This window comes from Eurosta solidaginis, chromosome 3 (genome assembly GCF_040869045.1).
Source record: "Eurosta solidaginis isolate ZX-2024a chromosome 3, ASM4086904v1, whole genome shotgun sequence".
In the NCBI taxonomy this organism is placed as follows: Eukaryota; Metazoa; Arthropoda; class Insecta; order Diptera; family Tephritidae; genus Eurosta; species Eurosta solidaginis.
In genome coordinates, this window is record NC_090321.1 from 149,902,848 (window position 1) to 149,927,303 (window position 24,456).

The 24,456-nt window shown below is 38.5% G+C and overlaps 1 protein-coding gene across 13 annotated transcripts in view; it reads left to right on the top strand.

The window, feature by feature from the left end:
- Zasp52 (Z band alternatively spliced PDZ-motif protein 52) overlaps positions 1–24,456 on the top strand; it is a 526,437-nt gene that overhangs the window by 441,988 nt on the left and 59,993 nt on the right. For 9 of the 13 annotated variants that reach the window (XM_067773268.1, XM_067773270.1, XM_067773271.1 and 6 more), the window contains 2 exons: positions 19,398–19,742; positions 19,985–20,126. The exons of 1 other annotated variant lie outside the window; for it this stretch is intronic. In XM_067773268.1, coding sequence (XP_067629369.1) covers positions 19,398–19,742; positions 19,985–20,126 — 487 coding nt within the window. Of the gene's footprint in view, positions 1–18,505; positions 19,743–19,984; positions 20,127–24,456 lie in introns of all 13 variants that reach the window. 3 more of the 13 variants (XM_067773276.1, XM_067773267.1, XM_067773269.1) reach the window with 3 other exon arrangements.

Sequence of the window (24,456 nt, forward strand, 5' to 3'; positions counted from 1 at the left end):
GGCACTACTAGCTCCGTGATCGAAGTGTGAGTGATGTCTGCTGGCTCTTCTAAACCGTCTCCCGATGGGAAATGTGTATCGAGAAGCACCTCAAGCGATTCCTCACTATTACGTGACCATTCCCCTTTCTCTTTCTTTATTAGTCCTTGGACTATGTTTCCATTTGCTAGGACTTTTTTCAACCGTGCTGTTTCGCTGGAGCACTCTATGTCCGTACAGAAACTTTTCCATGAGTTTCTCTTCGCCCTGGTAATTTCACGCTTGTAGATCCTCATTAGATCCCTGTACTCGTCCCGGCACGCTTCGCTTTCCGCGGTCTTTGCGAGTTTAAACATTTCTTTTACCTGTCTTCTTAGAAGACTCAGTGCATTGCTCCACCATGGCGGCTTTGCTTTTCCTCTGAATCTTCTTAGAGGGCAAGCTTTGTTATACGCAGTCATAAGCGTCCTTGTTAGGAATTCATTCGACTCCTCCAGTTCCTCTACATTAGCAACCTCTTTGGGTTGTCCCAGTTTTGTTTCTACATTTTTCTGGAATTTTGTGCAGTTCGTTGACCTAGGGTTTCTAAAGGTTCCTCCCTTCCCTACCCTCTTTCGAAGGATGCTGAAGCTGATATACGCATGGTCGGAGAAGGATGGTCTATCAAGAACCATCCAATCTTACCTTGATATATCACGCTCGGAGCTCAATGTAATATCCAGAACATTGCTGGATGTTGGACCAATGTATGTAGGGCCATTTCCCCTGTTGTTTATCTGCAAATTGGTTTGCAGGATGTAACAAAATAGAGATTCACCTCTCTCGTTCCTATCTGCTCCTCCCCACGCATTGTGGTGCGCATTTGCATCTGCGCCTATGACCAACCGCCCTTTGCGCCCTTCCTCCTGTACTAGCCTTTTGTACTCCATCGGTGGAACCTCCGCAGCATGGGCCACGTAGCAGGACGCCAGGATAAATGCCTGCTTATTCTTTTGCTCAACGGCCACCGCTACGAGATCCTCAGTGGTGTAATTAAGCAGCATATATGAATGCAGCTGTTTCCTTACCATTACTACGGCTCGCACCGCCAAACGCCAAACCCGCGCGCGCTAAGTCCAGAAACCTTTCCTCCCGATGAGAGCCACCGCTCCTGGATCAGCGCCACGTCAAACGAACCCTCCTCAAGGGTTAGGAGGAGTGCGCTCGACGCCACTTTACTGTGTTGGAGGTTTATCTGTAGGACTCGCAGCACCATTGGCCTGTTTGTCCCCCTCCAGCACCTTCGTCTTGGCGTCGTCGTCCTCCTCTTGCCCTTTTGAGTTTAGAGTATTCGAGGCCCTCTTCAGCCTCTCGTGACTGTTGTGCCGGGTGTTCCTCTGTGCGAGTCACAGCGCCATTTAGCGGTTGGTCCTCTTCTAGCAAGTTCGTGGTGACGTCGGGGACCTCCACTTGTCTTTTGTCCCTTAGGCTTTTGAGGTCCTTTTCGACTTCGCCCACCTCTAGCGTGTTAGGGTTTTTATCCTCGGGACTTCTTTTCCTGAGTCGCATGTAAATTTTGCCAGTGCCAAAGGACATTTTGCCAAGCTGCGTGTACAAAATATCCTCCGCCTGCTTGCTTATTTGGAAGATGTAGAACTGACCATCCTCGGTAGGCCGACATACATTAGTACCTTCCAATCCTGTGTCGGTATGTTCGGATTCTGATTCTGCAGAAGTCGCAGTGTATCCTCCGACTTCATCAAGCATGGTATCCATACCTTAACTTTTGGTACCTTGGGGATTTGCGCTTTATCCACCACCTCAAACCGCGCGCTCGTGCCTTGCCTTCTTCACACCATTATACCACTAACCCCCCCCCCCCCCCCCCCCCCCCCCGAATCAAAGGTTGGAAGGGGCTTACTTTGTTGTTCCCGCATCATCTTAAGTCTTAGCGTTAACTTCCTTTAGCGCCTTCGAGAAAGCCGGAGTCTTAGCGTTATCTCCCTTTGGCTTATCTCCTACTTCCGTAGTTGGAATTTCCCTCTGACTCGCAGCTTTCGAGGTAGTTCCTACCTCGCCATTGGAGCCCATCTGTCTTACAGCTTTAGGCCTACTTGTCTTGTCTATGTGACTGCCCTGCCTCGCGGCTCTAGGACTGGGTCCTTTCTGCCTCTTGAAAGCAGGCTTGTCGCCTTCCGCCGAACGTTGCCTCTTCATTCTGCCATTCGACGCTTCTTCCTCCTCGTACCGGTTACAGAACCGAGGGTTTCTCGCAGCAAACCTTTTGAACTGCCTTCGACCCACTTCTACCGCTTCATGGGCCCATTCCAAGCGCTCGATCTCCACTTCTTTTGGGTCGACCACTGCTCCCAAGCGTTGTACAATTCTTAGTGCTGCACGGTACTGCGAGAGAGCTCTTTTACTTCCTCTGCTCCGTACCCTTCTCCACTCTTCTACTCCGTTTTCATTTGTGTGCTTCTCCAACACGGAGTTCATTGAGTCAGCGCTACTCTTGCTCCCCGAGTCCGAGGCATCGCTTAATTCGTATTTGTCGTCCTTGGATTGCGACTCAGTCCTCCTCTTTACATCGTTCTTATTACAATCAGGTTATGAGTCGTTCATCTTGGTCGTACGACCACCTGCCCGACAAGGCGGGCTCAGCGGTCCAGTATTATATACGGGGAAAGAACCGTCCGCCACAGTAGCGCCCCTTACTGTGGTAAGGCCATAAATACTTCCCGAGGTGGCCCGGTATCGGGAAGGCTCCGTTCGAATACAGCCGAATTTATCCCCTGGCTGCAAATCGTCCAATATGCACGGTCCGCATAACACCCTGGATTAGGGGTTTGGCAGTTCTTGGTCACCGACATCCCGCCGCCCTCCTATGAGGCGAAACGTCGTAGATTCCAGTCCTAAACAGCTCCGCCTCATAGTCGGGCGCTATGGAGTTCAGCTAAGCCCTCACACCAACGACAAGGTGCCTACCCTAGTCAGGGACACGCCAGTGAGGTCCATCATTAATTTTAAATCGGTACCATGTTACAAACTGTCCAAATATTTGCAAACGATATTGAAAGATACTCTGGAGCTAAGGAACGAATATGCAATACCTAACACAACAGAACTAATAGAGAGACTTGAGACCGTAGAGCTAACAAAAAACAACAATTTGGTATCTTTTGACATAAAAGATATATACCCATCAATACCACTATCGGAGACTTTGGACATACCTCAACAATAGTTCATAATACAAAAAACAAAGTGAAAAGTATGCAAATCAGAAGTACGCTAAGAACCACTTTACGTCAAAACTATTTTCAATTCAACAATAAAATATATAGGCAAACAAACGGCATTGGAATGGGAAGCCCCACATCAGCAATTCTTATGGAAGTGTTCATGCAAAATCTGGAAGAATAGTACATACAGGAGCTGAAGTCCAAATTAGGCGTGTCGTTTTATGCTATATACGTGGATGACATAATATGCATTTTAACTACTAATAACGAAGAGCTTGTACTGGAGTACCTCCACAAGCAGCACGATAATATAAAATTTACAATGGAAACCGAAAAAGACGGAGGAATCAACTATCTAGACCTCTCGATAAATATTGACAAAGAGGCCAAAAGATTTAACTATGACATATATAGAAAGCCAACGGCCACCAACACAATAATACATAATACCTCAAATCACCCCCAAAAGCATGAAATTGCAGCATTAAGGCACTTGGTACATACACTTGAAAGAACACCTCTTACACAAGAGGCATATAAGAGAGAACTTGAGGTCATATATAATATCGCTGCAAACAACGGATATAAAAAAGCGCTAGTAGATAAGCTCAGAAGGGCAAATGGAGAACCAAACAGAAATAACGAAAAGGAAAATAATAGTTGGACGACTATGACATATACTGGAAAAGCAACATATACATAAATTGGCAAACTTCTTTAAACAATACAACATTAACACAGCATTCAAAACGTCGAACAATCTAGGGCGAAATCTAAGAAATAACACTAACTCAGAGGATCTGTTTAGCAGCCATGGCATATACAAGCTTACCTGCGGATGCCAGCATAGTTACATAGGACAAACAGGACGGCAAATAAGAACGAAGTTCAGAGAACATATTAGAGATTACAACAAAAAAATACGGAATCCAAACATTATACTCGAGTCTAACTTCGCGAATCACATGGTCGAGAATGAATGTTCCCCAGCAAACATCAATAAACAGTTAGGGTTCTTCACATACAAGCAAAAGGCCGACGTCTCAACATACTCGAAAGCATGGAAATCTACAAATAGAAGACATTCGACGGTAGATTAACAAACGAACAGATAAACACAATTTCTGACACAATATTCGAGCCTTTAAAAGTTGTTTACAAAAAAGAAAATAATCATACAACAGACAAACACACAACAACAAATAAACACAAAACAATTAACATACCAAAAGAACAAACCCACAAAAAAGGTCAAACGACTAAAATTATGGATTTTTACTTACCCCAGTCAGCCACACAAATCGATTAGTAAACCACCCTCGGTTCTGAATGAACACACAGCACATACACATAACTAAATATACACAAGCATCAATATTGACAATACCTGCTCATGTACCTACGAACTATAAATACAGGACAAACGACAACAACAGATCAGAACGCAAATCGACACTGATGATGGCACAACGCCGAAACCGGTTTGTCTCAAAACCAAATTTGACAAAGGATGACGGAAAATCGTTCCAATATACAACATATGTATATGTAACAAGAAAAGGGGCGGATCGTAATAAGATTGGGTGCACATATTTTCCTGATGGCAGGAAATATTTCTTGTAGAAATGGACGGGATCGGTTAACGACGACGCCCATTTTATATATAATTAATAGAATTTTTAAAAGGGTCGTAGACTATAATTATAAGCTTTATCTTAGCGAAAAATAGTTTTGTATCAATGAAAAGGAAATTGGGAGCCTCGGAAAAATAAATCCATTGTAACAAAATTCGAAAAAGTAATTTATCGGAAATGAACTATGCAATTGAAAATGACGCTGAGTATAAAATATTCGGTTACACCCGAACTTAGACACCTTTACTTGTTTTTTAATCCTTTTTGTTTGAAAGCAGAACTGATTGTAGATATTTTAAGAAACCTTTATACAAAATGATAAAGTTTTATAAAAATATTTATTTTCGATTTGACAATTTTGTTGTTATATCGGCCTACTGATTTATAAGATTGCGGGTTCGAATCGAAAAAAAAAAACTTACTTAAGATTTTTAAGAATTAGTGAGCTTAACACCGGTAATTAATAATTGTTATTTAATTACTATTTTTGGTTTTATCAAAATCATCATTAATTCTTAAAACTATTAAGTAAAAGTGAGCACACCATTAAACATCCAAACATAGAAAAAAATATTTGAGATTAGGTGTTGCGTAAAAAAAGTTAGCTAGATTCGATGTTCGGTTTTTGCGTAAAACGGCTTAATAGAAGTCGGAATGTTGTAGTCGATTTTTAAGTAACTTCTCATTGAACTATAAACTGAAAACCTTAACCATAAATTATTTTAAAGACCGTGGCAATTCAACAAACAATTTCCGCTAGGTGGCGTGCGAATCGGGATAGTTAAGAAATTCACACGACTTTTGGAATCCCGCGGGTCGAGGTAAATACAAAATTTATACTAGATTTGAAAACTTGAGATCGATTTTTAAATGACTTGCCGATAACCAAGGGACCCGAAATTTTGATCCTAGCTTAGAGCCCTCTTATATTGTAATATTCAGTATACAAAACTCTTCTAATTGGCGCGGGGGGATCGAGATATTCAAAAAATCCTTTTAGTGCATGTGGAATCTTGCGATCCATTTTAAAGTAATTAGCTAGAAATTTTAAACCTTACATAAAGTTCATGTCACCATATGTAACAAAACGGGAGAAAATGTGTATTGAGTTGCACACGGGTTGAGATAACGAAAAAAACCATACAAGGTTTGTAATGTTGAGATCTATTTTTACGAAGTGACTTCCAGACAACCTAGAGACATAAAACTGTAAACATAGCTTATGATCCTACTAATTGTAATATTCAGGATAAAAAATTCGTCTCCCTGGATCGCCTTAAGAACACCTTGAATCCCCAGGAGCAGGGAGAAAGTCTTAATTCGCTTCCTTTCTAGCATTTTTGAAAAATCTCTATATGCCAAGGAACGCAGCCGAGATAAACCGTGCGTTGATACCGCCTATGGAAGCAGAGGAAGCGGCCCCCACTCCGCTGGTGGGACCAGGTGGAAGGCGATCTAAATTCCCTTGGTGTGACCAATTGGCACCCCAATTGGCGCCAGTTGGCAGACGAAGAAGCGACTGGCGCGCCTTGTTGGACGGCCACAACCGTTTATACGGTTAAGCGCCAATTAAGTAAAGTAAAGTTCATACCGTGTCACATTCTGTGTTGGGCGGACGTTTTTCTGATGTCAGCCTTAATAATCACTTTCCGTTAAACAAATATGTGTTTCTTAAAATGCAAATGTCTGTGGAAAGTATTTAATCCTCCAAATTCAAATTTCCACGAAAGGAGGTATAACATAAGCAACGAAATCCTTGAAAAATTGCTTCTTCCAAAACTAAATGGTCCATAGCTATATAATTTTTTTTTTATATATTTTTTCTATGTAAAGTTATCAGCTCGTAATTTTAGCTTATTTTGAGGTAAAAAAGCTAAAGCTTTCAGCTGTAAACCAATTCTCAAAACATGGAGTTGTGAGCAGTAACAGCGAAAATATAGTCAGCCTTGAAATCAAACAAAGAATTATTCTTGCCAGAAAGTGGTACTTTGGGCTAAGTAAGCAAATGCAAAAGTAAAGTCCTCTCTCGGCGACCATAACTCACGCTTTTTAATTCTCTCATCATGCCTGTCCTGCTGTATGATTGGAATCATAGACGGTGCCGAAAGAGGATGCGATGGCTCTTGGAGTGCTCGAGAGAAAAGTTCTCCGGGAGATTCATGGTCCTGCCCGTGGTGGCGACAGCGAGTATCGAAGGAGGTATAATGATGAGCTGTGCAGTGAATAAATCACAAATGCTTCGCTGTCCGGGTCATGAGCACTGTTGATGCTTCCAATTGATGTATTAGCGATTGAAGTACCTGAGGTATTAACGATTAAAGTACCTGAGGCATTTGTAAGTCAAAGCAATCTACATAATGTGTTATATTTCGAAAAGAATTACTTTAATATCTTGCACTACGAAAAAACTCTTAAATACCATACGGTTTATGGCAAAAGAAAAATTCTCCTACGAAGTCTGTGGAGATTTTGCAACGGCATCGCCGATATGCATAAACAAGAACCCAGTAAAAAATGTTTCGGCTGGTTCACGCGTTTTTGTTAACACAATGTGAATTGCGATTTTGTCTATTACAACATCAACGAATATTGAAATATGATTACTGATTTTCCCGCACTGTGATTGGTAAATGCGTTTGGGATTGTAGTACAGGGTTATTACGTAAATACAGGGTTATCTCGTGTTATGAAGAAAACGTAGATGAAAATTATATAAATAAAAATATAATCAAACTCCATTTTTATAAGCTTTTATTTACTTTCACTTTTGTTGTCTGTAATGGAATCTTGCAAGTTAAATTTGATACACTTCCCGGTGTCCGATTGAGCTGAAATTTTGCACACATGTATAACTCCGATGACAATGCAATATTACTTTGTTAGAATTCGATAAATTAATCGATAACACAGTTATCGGTAAAGATTTGTATTTACTTTGGCATAACAGCCTAAGTCCCATACAAACACGCCGGTACCTATCCGTGGATTGTGATATTTGGACGTGGTGAATCACGTGTCACGCGTGGTGAATCTCATCGCTTGTGAAAAGCGGAGACAACCCTCTGTTGTATTTCTGTGTATAACCAACATAGCTGAATTTTTAAGGCTGTTTAACCCTGTAATCTTTTTTGTAATTTATTTTGCTTTTGGAAAAATTACCTATTTGAAAAAAGCTGGCTGAAAAATATTGGCATAACAGCTTAAGTTAAATCAAGAATGGAAAATCTTTGGAAAATTTGAGCAGATGTGGCAATTTCGCGCGTCCGTTGAACGAAATATTGACAATCTGCTGATCATCGCTAAGAAATTAGCGACATTCCATCAACTAAGCAGCACTTTAGCAATACTACTGTTATTATTTGGCCGCTCAAACACACAAATATTAATTGTGCATTAAATCTAAAATATACAAATACACCATAATAATTTACACGGCCAAAGCCATAATAATTCACACGGGTCATCAATTCTTTCTCTGATTTAAAATCTGAACTACCAGCGCTACCGTCAACAGCTCAGTGTCATCACTGCCAGTAGCGCCAATAACACCAAACTCGTGCCTGACACACAAAAGTCGTTTCACTCAATAGCGCAAGTAAAATGTACTACGCACTCACTACTAAGAAGCGTTAAAAATTCGCTTGGAGTAATTTCGTCAATGAGCTACCATTGAGCTGGCACCGCATTGGCGCTGGCGCCATGCAATTTACATCACTAAAATTGCGCGAATGCCCAGGCTCATGACTTCAAGACTTATATTTACAATGCTTTAAACTTTAAATACACCTCTGAAGTTGCTGCGCATAAAATGTGTACTAATAAATTCCAATACGCATTATACGCAGATGTAACTGATATATGTGTTTTTGTTTCACCCCCTATACTTATATTTAAAGCTTTTATAAGAACAAGCTTCTATTACTTGTTAATAAAACGAACTAAAAAGTAAAAAATAAAATTAAAGAAAAAAAAACTTTTTTAAAAATAAGCTTTTATTATTTTGGTTAATAAAATTAACTAAAAAGTAAACAATAAATTGACTCTAAAGAAATATAACACCTTATAAGTTCATTGTAAGCTTAAACGATAATTAGGCTTTTTCGTCTGCGACAAAAAAAATTCTATATTGTAGATAATTATATATTTTTAACATTAAAACTTTACACCTAAATTATTAAATCTTACAGTTTATATCACAGTCCTAATTGTTCTAATAAAAGCGTGTTACATTGCGATAGCAAGAAAAGGAGATCCTAAATGTTCTTAATTATACCATCAAAATTTAACACGTTTTTTATTAGAACAATTAGGACTGTGATATAAACTGTAAGATTTAATAATTTAGGTGTAAAGTTTTAATGTTAAAAATATATAATTATCTACAATATAGAATTTTTTTTGTCGCAGACGAAAAAGCCTAATTATCGTTTAAGCTTACAATGAACTTATAAGGTGTTATATTTCTTTAGAGTCAATTTATTGTTTACTTTTTAGTTAATTTTATTAACCAAAATAATAAAAGCTTATTTTTAAAAAAGTTTTTTTTTCTTTAATTTTTAATACGTAGTTTAATGCAAAAATTGTAGTGCCGTTTTACAACATACATAAATATGAAAAATAAACTAAAATTTGGTAACGGATCAATACTTTTTGCCATCGAATGTAAAATCTTTACTTTCTGAATTACAAAATGGATAGCCCTGTATTTCAATAAGGAATGCAAATGAATGCTTTGCATGTTGTTTTTATGCTTGTTTGGTTGCTCAAAATGTATTTTCTTTCTAAATTATTTTTGTGCAAATTTATTGTATAATATCAGCCAACAAATGCATTTATTATTCAGATACAAATTGTTAGGTGCTTAGACATTTATTTAACTGATCGTATAAGACTTCATGGCTCACTGACTTCCTTTCAATTGGCACCTGCTTATAGCGTAGCGCTAAATTTATATAGAAATTTCTCTAAAAATATCGAATTCATTATTGCAGGGACACAACGGTTTTATTTCCCTTTTACCAATCAACCATAAAATATTTGGCACCCGAGTTGCTTTGTAGTGCATCGCGAAAATATTTACACACAGTGTTGTGCAATACAAAAGCATAAATTTCTCTGCGAATATATAATTGGTTGTATTTTTCATGCTAATCAGTTTAAAGAAACGGTTTTGTTTCAAATATGAAATAGTCATTATCTACTCAATTATTTTTAATACATTTAGTAGCTTGAAGCAGTTAAAATAAGCGCAACAACAAACATGTGTAATTTGCCTAGTATGGAGCTGTGCAAAACTAAAGCAACAAACCATTATTTTTCAAACGCACCTCGTTTTTGAATATGCTGCAGCCTAAAAGATGTTTCATAACGGAAACTAACAGTGTCATGCAACATAAACTTAAACTGAGAACATTACGTTTGGCACTTAACTATTTGTATGATAAAATTAGGCATTGTTACCAACTATATCTTGAATCAGGGTCTCTCATAGGCACAAAACCCGTTCTTATCCTCCGTATAAGATATAAAATCATGGAGGTGGAACATTTTGGTTGGAAAGTGTTTTATCACTAACGTCCGAGGGAATTTTAAATTTATATTGGTCAAAACTGTGCGAGTTCATTTCACAACCTAAATTGTTTATTTATGCTAAACAAAAAACCAAAAAACCAAAAAAAATCATTAAATTACATATTTTCACGTTTTGCTCAAAGAAATATGGCAGAAATAGCAGCTGACTCAAGGTAATCGTTTGGCTGGGCGAAGAAGAGCTTATTTGTGAGGGCTTCCACCGACACAATAGTGGACGTACAACTTATAGGGACGATTTACACTGGGCATATAACCATCAGCATATTTTGGGTCTTTGAGTCAGGTCAGTTGTATTCGCAGTGTCCTTCAAATTATTTTTGCTTGGGGCGAAACGTATCTTCGTCATATCATCTAATACACAATCAACACTTCACTAGCCATGAGATACATCCATTAATCGGCATTTTGTTTGTCCAAAGGCATGGTTCAACTACTATATGGTTGGCTCATCTGTACTATAACAAAATATGTCTGTTCAAATTGCCAAAATCTGTGTATTGGTGTTGGTGCGAATGGTATGGAATGGAAACATAAAGTTTGGCAGTTTTTGTATGTGTAAGAAAATGTTGCCAATGTGTTAGTTTCATTTTGAGTTTGCCATCTCCTTTTGACAATCCCATCGACCATGCAATGAAATAAATAAAATCAGCTGATGAGATGAGCCAACCATATAATTGAGCCATCGTCCAAAGGTTCATTTTATTCGTGCTTTTATTTTAAATAAGCAAAAAAATGTATTTTTGTTTTTTCATACATATGTATTTTACATAACAATTTAGGTTGAAAAGTATGCTGAAAAAAGAATCTAAATTTTTTCTTTTCACTGTCTTACCGGCATTTTTCAGTGATTTAGGTTTTTTCTCAATTTGGGTCGTAATTTAGGCAAACTCGCACACAGCCTAAATTCATTTATATTAAAATTTTATCCCAAGAAAAATGCTTGAAAAATCAAAATGCTTCGTAAACTCATTATATAAATTTCAATTGACCAAAAATTACGTAAAGTGTGATTAATTTTAAATAACTACTAACGGGATGTTATCTACATATATAAATGTCTTATAATAAGCACACAACAAAAAATTATTTGAAAGTGTCGTGGTATGGATACGATTTAAAAATTGTCCGAGTATAAATTCGTCATTTCGGGAACGCGGGAAATACATGTCAAAACTTTCTTCACTGGAGGTCCTTGGGAAGCCTTTCTGAAAAGTATTTTGACAGATAAATTAGTCATCATGTTGAAGTTGAACTACATAGAATAGTAAAGGAAGATAAAAGTGCTATCACTGGATTCCGTACAAAATTAGTGCATAATTCCGGGAACGCTTGTTTAGGAGACATCGAGATTGAAATCATAAATCGTTCTTAATACTAAAGTGAGTAGTCGTGGCATGTAAACCTAATTAAATGAAAAAAACTGGTTTTATATCATCTAAGGACAAAATTTTGCATAAATATTGCAAAATCATCATTTCGGAAACGTTCCCGGTTTGATGGGCTTCATAAAACTATGATCAAAAGAATTTCTGCTATCACTGATCAAGCCTAAATTAAAGACATGTGACGCCAGAAGGCAGTGTCCCGTCATGAGCCCACATTCCTCTCTTTTTAATGATAGGAGTAACTTTGTTAGTCTAAGCTTGTAAAACATACACATGATCTTCGACACTCTGCAGCCCCGCACTTGGGTCCATGCCTTTCGCGCTTGGTCGATCATGTGCACCTCTCGCATTCTCTTATCTCGCCCAATCGAATTGAGGCGTCTACGGCGCAAACTTCGAGGAATGTGCCTTTTTTAGCAAATTCATCCTGTTTTTAATTTCCAAGTGCACGGGGACCCAATATAGATGTATGCTTCTCCCTGTCCCGATTCTCTCCAGAGACTGGCTTACACTCTAACACACTTTTAGATCCTGCGAGATTATTGCCTTAATCGCTGCTTGGCCATAAATATAAAAGTTGACGCGGATGCCGTTTAAGCTATTTTCTTCCAGTGTTTCTACTGCTTTGGTTACGGCTACTACTTGCATAAATAAAGCTCATAATGTAATAATTAATGCCTCGCTCAGCTTAAACTCGTTATACAAATAATAATATATTACGAGTATATTGGTTATTTAAAAATTATATTCCTTAACGAAAAATTTGCGGTATCATGTTTTAGTTTTTAGCGATTGCGAATACTGAAAGTATTTTTTTTTCCAACGCCTTGTTCAAAAATCTTCAAACTTTCGTAAGAATCATTTTAAGTTAAAACGCAATGGCGACAACATTTTAAAATCTTGAATATTGAGTGACGCTTTTTTCAATTGAGTTCGATCTGCTATAAAATTATGTAAAGGGAGTTAGTAGTTTAAGCTCTCTTCTTCGATAGTTCCAAACTAAGCCAAATTTTTTGATCTCTTACCCAGTTGTCCCATTTTAAAATCAACAGAGACTTTCGAATGGAATTATAGTTTTTTAATGACTTATAAAACTGGATTTTTATGAAATTTTTATGAGAGTAAGTTGAGGCCACTTTTCCTTAAGTTCATATCTATTTTAATCTTCTCTCTTCTACTACATATGTATCTATGTATTTTCTTAAACAGCATTTTATGCAATATTTAGACGAATGTGGATAATTGATGAGATTTAATTATCGTAGGGCTATCGCCACAGTAGTGTGTTACGAGACATATTTGTCACTAATTTTTGTTTTCCTGCAGGGCCCAATTATTCACCTACCCACTTTTATATTTGTTCATATGTGCGTACATATGTACATTCAGAAGTGTCCCATATCCACCGAGTATCGATTAGGTGTCTTACGATCGGGCTGTACGATATTGGCAATTAAATTGCTCACTGTCAGTTTCAGTGATTTCGATGTAATTAATTAGATTAGTTTGCTTCTATCCAACGCGTTCGAATGGTGGTGCGCATTTTTACCGGCCGCTGCAGCAAATACGACAGCTCAATAATTTATTTATTGAATTGATATATATAATAAATTTAAAAAACATCGCATTAAAAGTTTCATATAAAAGTTAAATACGTTTATTAATTTTCCTTATTCCACTATATAAAAGATATTTCTTTCTCAGTGTATTAAGAAGAAGAAACTATATATATTCACAAGGTTAAGCGTGGTAACATTGCATAACACCATCAGCATTAAATAAAAAATGGAAATCTTGATCTCTCGAGCACTTGTGGAATACTCTTTTTCCGGTGTTGTGAACTCGCATTCTGGTATTATTTGACCTTGACCTAAATTGATGAGCCCTTTTCTTATCTGTGTTGGAGCCTTCATTCCATAAAAGCAAAAGAAGGATGAATAAGTTGTGAAATTAGAAATTGTTGACATTATGCTAGAATACCATTAATTCGTTAAATTCAGTTGCCCTATATTGAGTTGAAGTTCAAAACCCTTCTACACTACTGCGATTTTTAAATATGTTTGGTTTAGATTTTAAGCCCAACTGATGATTTTTAAACAAGCAGTGTAAAATCCCCAAACGGGGAATGTTTAAAATGGTGATTGCACATAGCAAGTTTTGTTTCGAAAGCTCGTTAATCACAATGTTGACACTGTATCGAGAAAGATGGAAAAACGTGGTAGCAAATTTAAAGACATATATTATTCTTATAAGCATTATTTTATAGATATATGTAGCTCAATACAGTCGTGCGCAAAAATATTTAGAAACGAAACAAAACCATCTAAAACATGTTTTTTGTTTTGAGGCAGCGCCGGCCAGGTACAAACATTCTTCTTCATTGCTATACTAAAAAATTCATAATTCCATGCCTAAATTAAGGAAGGCTAAATTCGGGTGTAACCGAACATTACATACTCAGCTGAGAGCTTTGGAGAACAAATAAGGGAAAATCACCATTTAGGAAAATGAACTAGGGAACCCTGGAATGTGTTTGTATGACATGGGTATCAAATGGAAGGCATTAAAGAGTATTTTAAAAAGGAGTGGGGTGGGGCATAGTTCTATAGGTGGACGCCTTTTCGAGATATCGCCATAAAGGTGGACCGGGGGTGACTCTAGAATGTGTTTGTACGATATGGGTATCAAATGAAAGGTGGTAGTGAGTATTTTAAAAGGGAGTGATCCTTAGTTCTATAGGTGGAAGCCTTATCTATATCGCCGAAAAGGTGGACCAGGGGTGATTATAGAATGTGTTTGTACGATATGGGTATCAAATGAGAGGTGTTAATGAGTATTTTAAAAGGGAGTGGGCCTTAGCTCTGTAGCTGGACCCCTTCTCGAGATATCGCCATAAAGGTGGACCAGGGTGACTCTATAATGTGTTTGTACGATATGGGTATCAAATTAAAGGTATTAATGAGGGGTTTAAAGGGGAGTGGCCCTCGGTTGTATATGTGAAGGCGTTTTCGAGATATCGGCCAAAATATGGACCAGGGTGACCCAGAACATCATCTGTCGGGTATCGCCAAGTTATTTATATATGTAATACCACGATCAGTATCCTTGCTATGATTCCAAGGGCTTTTCGCCCTACAGAACTTTTTCATTTTCTTCTACTTAATAGTTTTTTCTAAAGTTATATTTTGCGCCAAAAGCCAATCCATTGACCATATTTCATCCCTTTTTTCGTATTTGGTATAGAATTATGGCATTGTTTAATTTTTCGAAATTTTTATATCATAGTCGATAAAGCGAATTCAGATAAGTACGTGAACTAAGTTTAGTAAAGATATATCGATTTTTGCTCAAGTTATCGTGTTAAAGGCCGAGCGGAAGGACAGACGGTCGACTGTGTATAAAAACTGGGCGTGGCTTCAACCTATTTCGCCCATTTTCACAAGGATTGGTAAATTTTTGTTCGACTTATGCCACGTCCGTTTTGAAATTTTCTTTTATTTTTGTATTTTCTTGCACCATACAGACGTTTAATGTTGACATAATTTACTTATATACTATAAAGATATTAAAATTTTCTTAAAATTTGACTTTAAATTTTTTTTTAAAGAGTGGGTGTGTTCGTCATCCGATTATACTAATTCTTATTTAGAACACATATAGTAATAAGAGTAACATTCCTGCCAAATTTAATCATGATATCTTCAAGGGCTGCAAAATTACAGCCTTCAAAACTTTTAAATTATCTTCTTTTAAAAGAGGACGTTGCCACGCTCACTGTCCAGAATTTTGCTATTTTTCTATTCTGCATTATACGGTGAACCCACCTACCGAGTTTCATCGCTTTATCCATCTTTGGTAATGAATTATCGCACTTTTTTGATTTTTCGAAATTTTCGATATCGAAAAAGTAGGCGTGGTTATAGTCCGATTTCATTCATTTTAAATAGTGATCTGAGATGAGTGCCCAGGAACTTACATACCAAGTTTCATCAAGATACCTCAAAATTTACTCAAGTTTTCGTGTTTACGGACAGACGGATGAATTTCTTTTTTCGCCCAGATCATTTTGATATATAGAAGTCTATATCTATCTCGATTAGTTTATGCCGTTACAGGGTACCCTTATGCGAACAAAATTAATATACTCTGTGAGCTCTCCTCAGCTGAGTATAAAAATGCGAAATTTTGCAATTATGACTAAGTCTTGGCTTTCTAGAATAAATGGGGTTTTTGGAATAATATGTCACCCTAACTTTTCACCTGCCTCATTATATTCACAACTGTGGTACGATTTTAAAAGCAATTTTTAAATGTAAGGTATCAAAGATAACCTCCACTAGTGGTTTGTACATGTTATAGAAATAAAAAAAATATTTCCAAAGACTCCTAAATAGTTTCATATATACATATTTCCGTAAAAGTTCTCACTTTATTTTTTCAAGAGATCGGAGTAAAAATAATAAAATTTGTAGTGAAAACACATTTTTTTAAGGAATTGGTTCCACCAAATTAGACCCCACTGAGTTAATAATATAATAACTTGCATCTTGTACGATCCAAAAAGGCTTACGTTCATTCACGTAAGGCTGCTTCATTTTAATTTAACATTTTCTTGCATTGGGATATTGTGACGATGTTGTGAGTTTGGTTTATAGTTGATAACAAGATAATTCAAAACATCTTTAAAGTCATAATCGTTGTTGCAACGATTTTTTACGAAGTTGCCCTTCTTCTACAAACATCAAATTGAGCTGCAATGAATTTGATATATTTTTCCCTACTTCGAAACAAATGTCAAGATCTTTGGAAATATATACGACTCACAGTAAACATCTTAGCTTTAAAAGAAATAGTGTCGCGCCCGTTACAAGAAAAGGGGGGGGGGGGGGCGCCTGGGAATTTAATAACATGAGAACTAGAATTTCCGCATTTTTAATTCTTTGCATACGTGTCAAATAGTATCTAAATATAACTATATTATCAATTAGAAATGTTAGACCGTATTCCTGTCGCAAACGTAACTTTTGGTACATTCTCCTTGACAGCTAAGGCACAATTTTTAATCTGGAATTTTTTAATCAAGCGGTAAACGGGCGGATATAACCATCCCAAGTCGCTGAATTCAGTGGTACTAATAATTTTTTCATCTTAGCCCTCGTTTTCGAGATGTTGACCAAAGTTTGGACCTATATGACCTAAAAATATTTTACACCAATATTGATACCACACGAAAGCAGCTGTTTAGCCTATCAAGATATGATGCATTTTATTTCTATATAGCAACCATGGCGCGCCCCTAACACCGATATGTCGCTACGGTAACATTTAAAAATGCCTATATTCAAAAAGGGTTAAGAGTTTTTTCTTTGAACGCAGTATCAATAGGAAAATTTTAAAATTTAGATATGGCGAGACGGTTTACTGAGTTTAGTGGGACAATTTTACAGTGTATGGTATGGAAATGAGTTTCCCACAATTTATCAATTGTATAATGTCGCGGTCGTAACACCCTGGATGACTATATTTATTACTTCTTGCTGTATCACTTTGACAGTTTCGATAAAAATTATAAAAGTTTTACACAAAAGTGTCGCGAGCTCAACAATGGACAGAGGTGCGTTCATCTCACAGTATGTGTAAGCGCTTGAATTTAATAGCGTTTTCTTTTCTTGTTCTGTTCTAAAAAGCAGGTAACGCCTTTACGGGGTTTTTCGTTCTTTTGTGAAAATTGTTGCCTGCTCCCAACGCAAAAGCGTTACACTTTTACTCTGCATAAAATGGCGCTGTGGCAGTGCAACTCTGCTAAACAGCTGATCGTGACAATTTATTTGCGTATCTTCACATATTTTTAGGCGAAGAAAATTGAAATGAAGGAAATAATTGCTAATGAATTTTTATTATCATTGACAGCGCGTTTGTGAAAATCAGCTAATACGGGGTAGCCATTTATGTTCTTTGCATGCACTATAAATGTTCAAAATTTTCTGGGTTAGTAACTCTATTAAGGGAGGAGTAACTCTGTTAAGGCTTTACCATTTACTTAGGCAACAATTTATTTCAGAAAAGAAAACGCTATAAGTATTTGGTTAGAACGAAAATCGACGCTGATGATGGCACAACGCCGAAACCGGTTTGTCTCAAAATAAAATTTGACAAGGGATGACGGAAAATCTTTCCAATATACAGTATTTGGTAAATTTAAATGTTAAAATGAATATCTTTATTTGCTTTAGAAATGTTATGCATGTATATCTTTTTAAAGTAACCTCCCTTAGAAAAAATAGCTTGGAAAAGTTTCGCTGACCGTTCTATTTTAATTATTTATGACTGCAGGTTAATAAGGGCTCTGAATAAGTACAGGAAGCTAAAGTTGTTTTGGTTGGGGGTTTGAAGTTGTGTGTCGTGGCTCCACTTAAATTTAGTAGTTCGCTATAAAATATTTTGCCCAGCTTCATTTATCATTCATATATTTAGAAACTCCCAGACATTTTTTCTAACGAATTATAAAAATAACTAATGAATAAAATATATTTACCTATACTTACATGCATTATGCTTACCTTATATTTCTTACCACGCTGCTTCATGTTTCTTGTTCGCTGCTGTGATTAACTAACCAACTAATTATGTTGTCATACCTTTGAATGAATATAAAAAAAATTACGAAGACTCAATTTCACCAATGTACTGAGAGAAGTAAAGAGAATAGCTGTAATTTGCCATTGCCAACACCGCCCTCGCCAACTTTACTACAACAATTAGAAATTGATAGTCAATACCCCGATTGTACCGAAAACAGCTCCGCCGATATCAAACAGCAAGAAAAACCACTTCAACATGTACGCACAAACAGCAGTCTCTCCACACTTTTGACTACTTCGTCTATTTCAACAACAGCATTTCCAGCTCATATCCCAACAACAACAACATCGGAAGTCGCTTCTATGGAGGAAATGTCCAGTGGATGCCTCCCTACTTCTCCACATCATTCACGTCGACCCTCATCATCGTCTTCTTCATTTTATGGAATAAGTAAAGACTCAAATACAGAAACATTTCTGCCACCTCCCCCACCGCTACCTCTGCCGCCAACTCTTGCTCTAACAACACAATTGAGACTACACAATGAAAACCATATGAACTCGCAAAACCAACATTTCAATGGTGGTGAGGGTGGTGGTGAAGTCGCGGCTGTGTTTAATGGTTTTGACAGCAAAAATAATCCTTCGATTGGAGTTAATAGTAAATTCTTGAAAGAGTATTCCAACAAGTTGCTCACACAAAGCAACAACAACACTAAAATACGCACAAATGCGCTTTATGCTGCTGACAATTCCCTGAACAATAATATTTGTATCAAAAACACAAATAATACCACCGACACTGCCATAACTTTTCAAACATCAACACAACTACCAATCTTGGTAACTCAGCCAACACAATCCAACTCAACATCAGTACCAGGCTTTGAAAACAATATAGACTCTGTCAAAACCAAAACAATTATTGAACCCACACCACAATCATCGATTGTTGCTGCCATAACGGCGACGCTAGCTAATCAATTAAATTTTAATCCATGTCAGCAGGTAGAAGAGAAGTTGCCAACCACAGCCTCTGCAGCAACAACACTGTCGTCATCAACATCGTCAGTGTCGGCAACAACGGCAATTGGTTCAACAATCGCCAACGCAACACTCTTAGATAGCAATAGTGAAAGTAGCAATCGTTGCGATAGTGAACAATTGATAATTGAATCGGAAAGTAATCACCCCACACACGTAGAGATTGAGTCAAAAATGTTGACAAATCAATCATTGGTACTTGAGCCCGGGTTGGACGAGCAACCATTTGGCGAATATGTTACCTTAACGGGCAGTGTTATTCGCAGTGTTGCGCCACCTGGTAAGGGTGTGAATATCCATTATAAGGTAAGATAGTTGATAATAGCCATCGAGTCACTAAGACACTTTTATTCGAAATGTAGACGAAAATATGCGCCGAAATTCGTTTTGTTAATTTTTATTTATCTAACGGCTTTTACGTTATCTTTAACTCATTAATATGTTGTAAATCATCAGTGCTCATACGTTTTTAATTGCTGCCGTAGCGTAAATAGGAAATCTATTTTTTTTAAATTTAATTTACTTATGACTAAATTGTTTGCTTCTAGGTTAATCAGGGTTATGCCAGGCCATTTGGATCTGTTTCAGGGCCACCGGTCGGAGCTCCAAGATCTCCGGTAGCGTATCCACCACAACGACCAGCTGCTAATGCGTATGCCACATTACCCCGTTGTAGCATTGGACAGCAAGGTAAGGATGTTGAAGATCATCAATATTACCACGATGACGATGATTATTATTCCAGTGGCATGGAATTTATATAATTTATTTCACTGATATATGCACTGATATATATCACTTCTAATTGTAGTTTTTGTGATATAACTATACAAAATCGTAAATGAATTGTATGAAATAAGATCTAGATTTAAATTCGGCCTTGTAGCGTTGGTAGAAAAGTTTACGTAGTGTTTCATTACACTTGTGGGCATACCCTCTCATATATCTGGGATGCATATTATATAATATTATATATATACATTTTATTTGACCAGCTACACTCTCCGGTAGATTGTAACATTTTTTGTAGTAGAAAATCTTTTTATTTACTTATATTCTTACTTTTCTGGAAAATTTTGGAATATTGCTATTCTTATTTCACAAGAAATCCCATTTGGCTACTCAATTAGACAAATTGGGAGATCACTTCATTAGATGTGAGAGATTTCGAAAAATATGGTGATTAGGAAAACGTGATTTATATACATAATATGTCACCCGTGATAGAACAAAATAACGTTACCTTTTTTGGACAAATTCTAAAGACATTTATAGTTTTGGATAGCCTACGATCTTAAGTTTTTTAAACATAAGGGGCTGGCAGTTTCAATTAGTACTTTTGAGTTAATTACACAAAATGTAAAGTTTCACCCCATATAAGTGACACGGGTTCAGCATTTTATGTACAAATGCATGTAGGTTAGGTTAGGTTGAACTGGCCGGTCCATGAGGACCTCACATAGACTGAATAAGTCCGTAGTGTTACCAGAAGTTTGTTTTAAGGACCAAACTGAAAACCCTATCAAAAACCAGGACCTAAGTTATCAAATAACTCCATCCTCTTGGCAAATACTAGAAGCTTCCTAAACTTTAAGCCACTTGGTGCTTCTAGATCTGAAAGCTGTATCACTCCTAATAGCTGCAGTCTTAGCCTGGCAAGCGCAGGGCACGAGCACAGACCGTGCTCGATTGTTTCCTCCTCCAGCCCGCACTTCCTACATCTGCTATCACTGACCAAGCCTAATTTAAAGGCATGTGAAGCCAGAAGGCAGGGTTCAGTCAGAATACCCGTCATGAGTCTAAAGTCCTCTCTTTTTAATGATAGAAGCAACTTTGTTAGTCTAAGGTTGTAAGACCTACACATAATCTTCGACGCTTGAACCCACGCCTTTCCTGCTTGATCGATCATGTGCACGACTCGCCTTCGCTTAATCTCGCCCAGTCTAACTAGGACGTCTACGAAGCAAGCAAGGGATGCGCCCTTTTTAGCCAGTTCATCCTCTTTCTCATTCCCATCTATTCCCATATGCCCTGGGACCCAATATAGATGTGTTCTTCTCCCTGTCCAGATTCTTTGCAGAGACTCTTACACTCTAACACACTTCTAGACGCTGTTCTATGCGAGGTTATTGCCTTAATTGCTGCTGGCGGTCAATATAAAAGTTAGCACGGTTGTAGTTTAAACTATTTTCTTCCAGTGTTTCTAATGATTTGGTTACGGCTAATACTTCCGCTTGGAAAACGCTACAGTGATCTGGCCGCTTGCAGAATCTGTTTATTTCCGCATCAGCACATCCTTCCACTACTTTGGAACCATCTGTGTACACATGTATCGCCTCGTCCGCCATTTGAGTACCCTTTCGTCAACCGTCCACGTCTCTTGTGGCCTTAAGATCGCTCTCGAAGCGCACATAGGGAATCAGGTAGTCTGTTCGTCTTGTGATTGATGACGCTATACTACTGTGGCCGTATGGTCGGCGCTCAAGCTGCCCCGAGGCATCGAGTCTGGTTTCAGTTGTTAACGCTATGTTCTTTGCTACCGGGTCTACAGGTGGAATGTGTAGAATGTCATACAGTGCAGCCATCGGGGTTGTTTTCAGGGCTCCCGTAATGCTAAGCATTGATAGTCTGCATATCACCTCTAATTTTTTGAGGTAGGTTGTTTTTTGTGTGGCTTTCCACCAAACATCAATCGCTACAATCGCTGTAAAAACCCAATGAGAAAGAGAGGGCGATAAGCCCCACGTGCACCCCAGCATTATTTTAAGTGCCGTTTAAACCTTATTCACCCTCTCCTCCACGTTGAGCTTCCATGACAGCTTACTGTCTAGGATGATTCCTAGATATTTTGTGCAAGGTTTCTCCTGTAGGGTCACCCCTCCTAACGTAGGCCTAATCCAATTTGGCACCTTATACCTCTTTGTAAACAAGACCATATCCGTCTTCTCCGCGTTGACTTTCAACCCGACATTTGATGCCCAGGTATGAATATCCTGAAGCGCCCGATCCATCAAAGCGCTATACGTTGGAAGGCACTTTCCAATTATGACAATTGCAACGTCATCTGCGTAAGCCGTAAGTTTTACATGTCCCTCATCGAATCGCCTGAGCAGTTTGTTGATGACCAGCGTCTACAGCAGCCCTACCTGCGGCGGGCCCCTGTCCACTGATTTCGTGGCCTCGTGCAATCCCCATTGTGATGTAATCGCCCTGCAATTTAACATGCAGCCGATTCATCTCGTTAAGGCTGGATGTACTTTAATGTAATTAAGACCATCCATAATCGCCCATTTAGAAATATTATTGAAATCCCCGGCAATGTCTAAGAAGACTCCTAGAGCATATTCCTTATATTCCAGGTCTTCCTCTATGCTTAATACCGCCCTATGCTGTGCAGTGTCTACCGACTTGCTTTTGGTGTACGCATGTTGTGTTGTGGAGAGCAGCTTTTCATCCACGTTGGACTTTATGTACTCATCTATCAGCCTCTCAAAGGTTTTGAGCAGAAATGATGTTAAGCTAATGGGTCTATAGTCTTTGGGATACACGTGACCAAATTTCCCCGCCTTTGGTAGGAAAGCTACACGATCAGTTCTCCAAGAGTGCGGTACATGATTCAGTCTTATGCACCCATATTATTTTAAGCCATTCCACTACCGCTCTACTTGAAACTTGTAGCATGGCCGGAAATATACCATCTGTACCCGGCGATTTAAACTTAGAAAATGTCTTCACTGCTCATTCGGTCTTGGTATCGGTTACCAAGCCCGGCACTACCCGCTTCGTGATCGAAGTGTGAGTGCTGTCTGCTGGCTCTTCTAAACCATCTCCTGATGGGAAATATGTATCGAGAAGCGCCTCAAGGGATTCCTCACTATTACGTGACCATTACCCGTTCTATTTCTTTATTAGTCCCTGGACTATGTTTCCCCTTGCTAGGACTTTTCTCAACCGTGCTGTTTCGCTGGAGCAATCTATGTCCGTACAGAAATTTTTCCATGAGATTCTCTTCGCCCTGGAAAGTTTACGCTTGTAGATCCCCATTACTCGTCCCGACACGCTTCGCTTTCCGCGGTCTTTGCTAGCTTAAACATTTCTTTTACCTGTCTTCTTAGAAGACTCACCTCATTTCTCCACCATGGCGGCTTTGTTCTTCCTCTGAATCTTCTTATAGGGCAAGCTTTGTTATACGAGTCATAAGCGTCCTTGTTAGGAATTCATTAGACTCCTCCAGTTCCTCCACATTGGCAACCTCTTTGGGTTGTCCCAGTTTTGTTTCTACCTGTTTGTGGAATTTAGTCCAGTTCGTTGAGCTAGGGTTTCTAAAGGTTCCTCCCTCCTCTACCCTCTTTAAGGGGATGCTGAGGCTGATATACGCGTGGTCGGAGAAGGATGGTCTATCAAGAACCATCCAATATTGCCTTGATATATCACGTTCGCAGCTCAATGTAATATCCAAAACATTGCTGGATGCTGGCCCAATGTATGTAGGGACATTTCCCCTGTTGGCTATCTGCAAATTGGTTTGCAGGATGTAACGAAATAGAGATTCGCCTCTCTCGTTCGTATCTGCTCCTCCCCACGCATTGCAGTGCGCATTTGCATCCGCGCCTATACCAACCGCCCTTTGCGCCCTTCGTCCTATACTAGCTTCTTGCACTACATCGGTGGAACCTCCGCAGCAAGAGCCACGTAGCAGGATGCCAGGATAAATGCCTGCTTATTCCTTTGCTCAACGGCCACCACTACGAGGTCCTCAGTAGTGTGATTAGGCAGCATATATGAATGCAGCTGTTTCCTTACGATTACTACAGATCGCACCCGTCCTTCCGTTTGCGCGTAGTAAACGCCAAATCCGCGCGCGCTAAGTCCAGAAACCTTTCCTCCCGATGAGAGTCACGGCTCCTGGATCAGCGCCACGTCAAACTAATCCTCCTCAAGGGTTAGGAGGAGTTCGCTCGACGCCACTTTACTGTGTTGGAGGTTATCTGTAGGATTCGCAGCACCATTGGGCTGTTTT